The following is a 2472-nucleotide window of genomic DNA, read 5'->3' as shown; positions in this document are numbered from 1 at the left end:
GCTGTGAGTTAGCTGTGAGTTAACTGTGAGTTAGCTGTGAGTTAGCTGTGAGTTAGCTGTGAGTTAACTGTGAGTTAGCTGTGAGTTAGCTGTGAGTTAGCTGTGAGTTAGCTGTGAGTTTGCTGTGAGCTAGCTGTGAGTTAGCTGTGAGTTAACTGTGAGTTAGCTTTGAGTTAGCTTTGACGTAGCTAAGAGTTAGTTGTGAGTTAATTGTAAGTTAGCTGTGAGTTAACTATAAGTTAGCTATGAGTTAGCTGAGAGTTAGTTGTGAGTTAACTATAAGTTAGCTATGCGTTAACTGTGAGTTAGCTGTGAGTTAACGGTAAGTTAGTTGTGAGTTAGCTGAGTTAGCTATGCCCTGTTTGGAGCACTGTAACTCAGACAAACTTCACAGCAAGAACGTTGTTCAAAGTTTAAATGAGCCATAAGTCAGATTTTACATGTCTGAGCTGGTGTCCTGATACCTTTATCAGTTTGGTGATCTGGGGCACTCGTTCCTTTGGTTCGGTTCAAGTTCACACTGCAGAGCAGGCAAAACCAGAACAAACCGCCTGSGAAGCATCATGTAGTGTMGGGTTGGGCAAAATCGTATTGTGTGAAATTAATCTTCAAAAAAAGTTTTGACGGTTTTTATTTGGCTCTTGGTGATTACAAAGATTAGTTCTGCTGGGTGGACTGACCCGGGATCGGCGCTCCTCTTCTCTTTCCTCTTCTAAACCAAATAATGGCTCAGCTATTAGCTCATCAAAGTCCTCCCTCTGTCTCAGACTGTTTCTCCTCTCCAGATCTGCATTTGAGCTTCCCTWAGCTCTCTGAARAGGTTCTGACTGTGGTTCAGTCCATCAGCTACTTTTAACTTTTACTTTTTAATCATTTAAAATTTAGTTTTTGTTTAATCAAACTCCTCCTATTTTCCTGAACTTTACATTTCCTGTGCAGCTTATCATTGAAAATGCAGATGTTTGTGTCTCACTTCTGCACAACTTGAGCAGACTTATTGTTTTGTCATTTCAGCTCTGATAAGAAAACACAGTCGACACATATTAATGCATTTACAAATAATGTAAATTTCTGAAATTTCTGAAAGCTTTTTAAAGCTGGGAAATTTTGGACTTATCCCAAACTGGAAACTTTCCATTAGAATTATGGGAAAGAACTGGAAATTCATTGATGGCATCATTGTGTCACACACTTTTAGAAAGTATTTACATTTTAACATTTTCTTTCTGTTTTTATTCTTTTCTAAATGAATTTCTTCAGAACTTTCTTTGTTTTCCAGCTAAAGTCAGGAATAAATCTGCTCTGTTCATATGAAGCTAAATGTTGCCCTCTGCTGTTGAATCGTTGGATCACAGATGTGTGAGCGGACCTGTGACACACCTGTTCACTGTTTACTGTGGTTCTGGTCTCTGTAGGGTCCTCCTGGTTCAGGTGGTCTGAAAGGTGAGGCAGGAGATCCTGGTCCTCAGGTGAGTGTGTTGCCCCCCAGCTGCTCCTCGGGGCCTTGCTGGAGGTTCTGAACGCTCTTCCTGTGTCTGTGCAGGGGCCCCGTGGCATCCAGGGGCCTCCGGGTCAAATGGGCAAGTCCGGCAAACGGGTGAGTGAACTCCGTGACCTTTAACCCTCTCGCAGGGCCTGACCCCGCCCGGCCCGAGTGTTTGTTGTGTTTTCATTTCAACGCTGAGAGGATTATTTTCACCTCAACAAAGAGCTGATCCAGGCCTCGGATCAGTGTCCGGGCCTTTAATCTGTCTGAAAATGCCTAAACAGGAAAGGTGGCTGTGGATTCAACAAGGTCGAATATATTGACCTGTTTGGACACAGATGGAAAACAAATAAATAAAATCTGAAGGATTAGAATCCAGCAGATATCAGTTCATCTCCAGCTTCACACTTCAGGGTTGGATTGGTTTATGTTTAACAGAGTCAGTTTGAAGCAAAGCAGAAATTAAAAAAATAAAAAGACTAATTGTCAGATTCTATGGAGTTTATAAACAATTAATGTCATACCTGGTGTAGATGACCTGGTCTGCTCCGTCTGGTGCTCAGGATTTATTTGTTTTATTGTAAAACTTTAAAGGCACATGTAAAACATCTGCAATTTTGAAATCTAAAGATTTAAAATAATTTCTAACTTATTTAACCAAAGAATCTGTTGAAAACAAAAGAATACGGCAGAACAAGTAGAGTAAAAATAAAACAAATCAATTTTGTGGAGCACGTAAAGATTTCTGTTTTCAAATCCTCTGATTGAAACTTTTCTCTCATCAGTGACTCTGCTGAACTTTTGTTTGGTTTCTTTAAGGGTCGAGCTGGTGCTGATGGAGCACGAGGGATGCCTGGAGAGCCAGGTTCCAAGGTATGGAGTCTGTCGCACACTGATCCACCAAAACTGGCCCCCAGATTGTAGAACTGACCCCAGACTGTAGAACTGACCCCAGACTGTAGAACTGACCCCAGACTGTAGAACTG

At 41.4% G+C, this 2472-nt stretch overlaps 1 protein-coding gene across 1 annotated transcript in view; it reads left to right on the top strand.

Annotated features, from left to right (window-relative positions):
* The window catches only part of col11a1a (collagen, type XI, alpha 1a), a gene marked incomplete in the record, with an annotated part of 84935 nt that overhangs the window by 31029 nt on the left and 51434 nt on the right, over positions 1-2472 (top strand). The window contains 3 exon segments of the mRNA XM_014021010.1: positions 1416-1469; positions 1544-1597; positions 2306-2359. Of these exon segments, the coding sequence (XP_013876464.1) occupies positions 1416-1469; positions 1544-1597; positions 2306-2359 (162 nt within the window).

This window comes from Austrofundulus limnaeus, unplaced genomic scaffold, assembly GCF_001266775.1.
Source record: "Austrofundulus limnaeus strain Quisiro unplaced genomic scaffold, Austrofundulus_limnaeus-1.0 Scaffold275, whole genome shotgun sequence".
Taxonomy (NCBI): domain Eukaryota; kingdom Metazoa; phylum Chordata; class Actinopteri; order Cyprinodontiformes; family Rivulidae; genus Austrofundulus; species Austrofundulus limnaeus.
The sequence above is the reverse complement of the archived record's forward strand: the minus strand, read 5'-3'. Positions and strand labels throughout refer to the sequence as shown.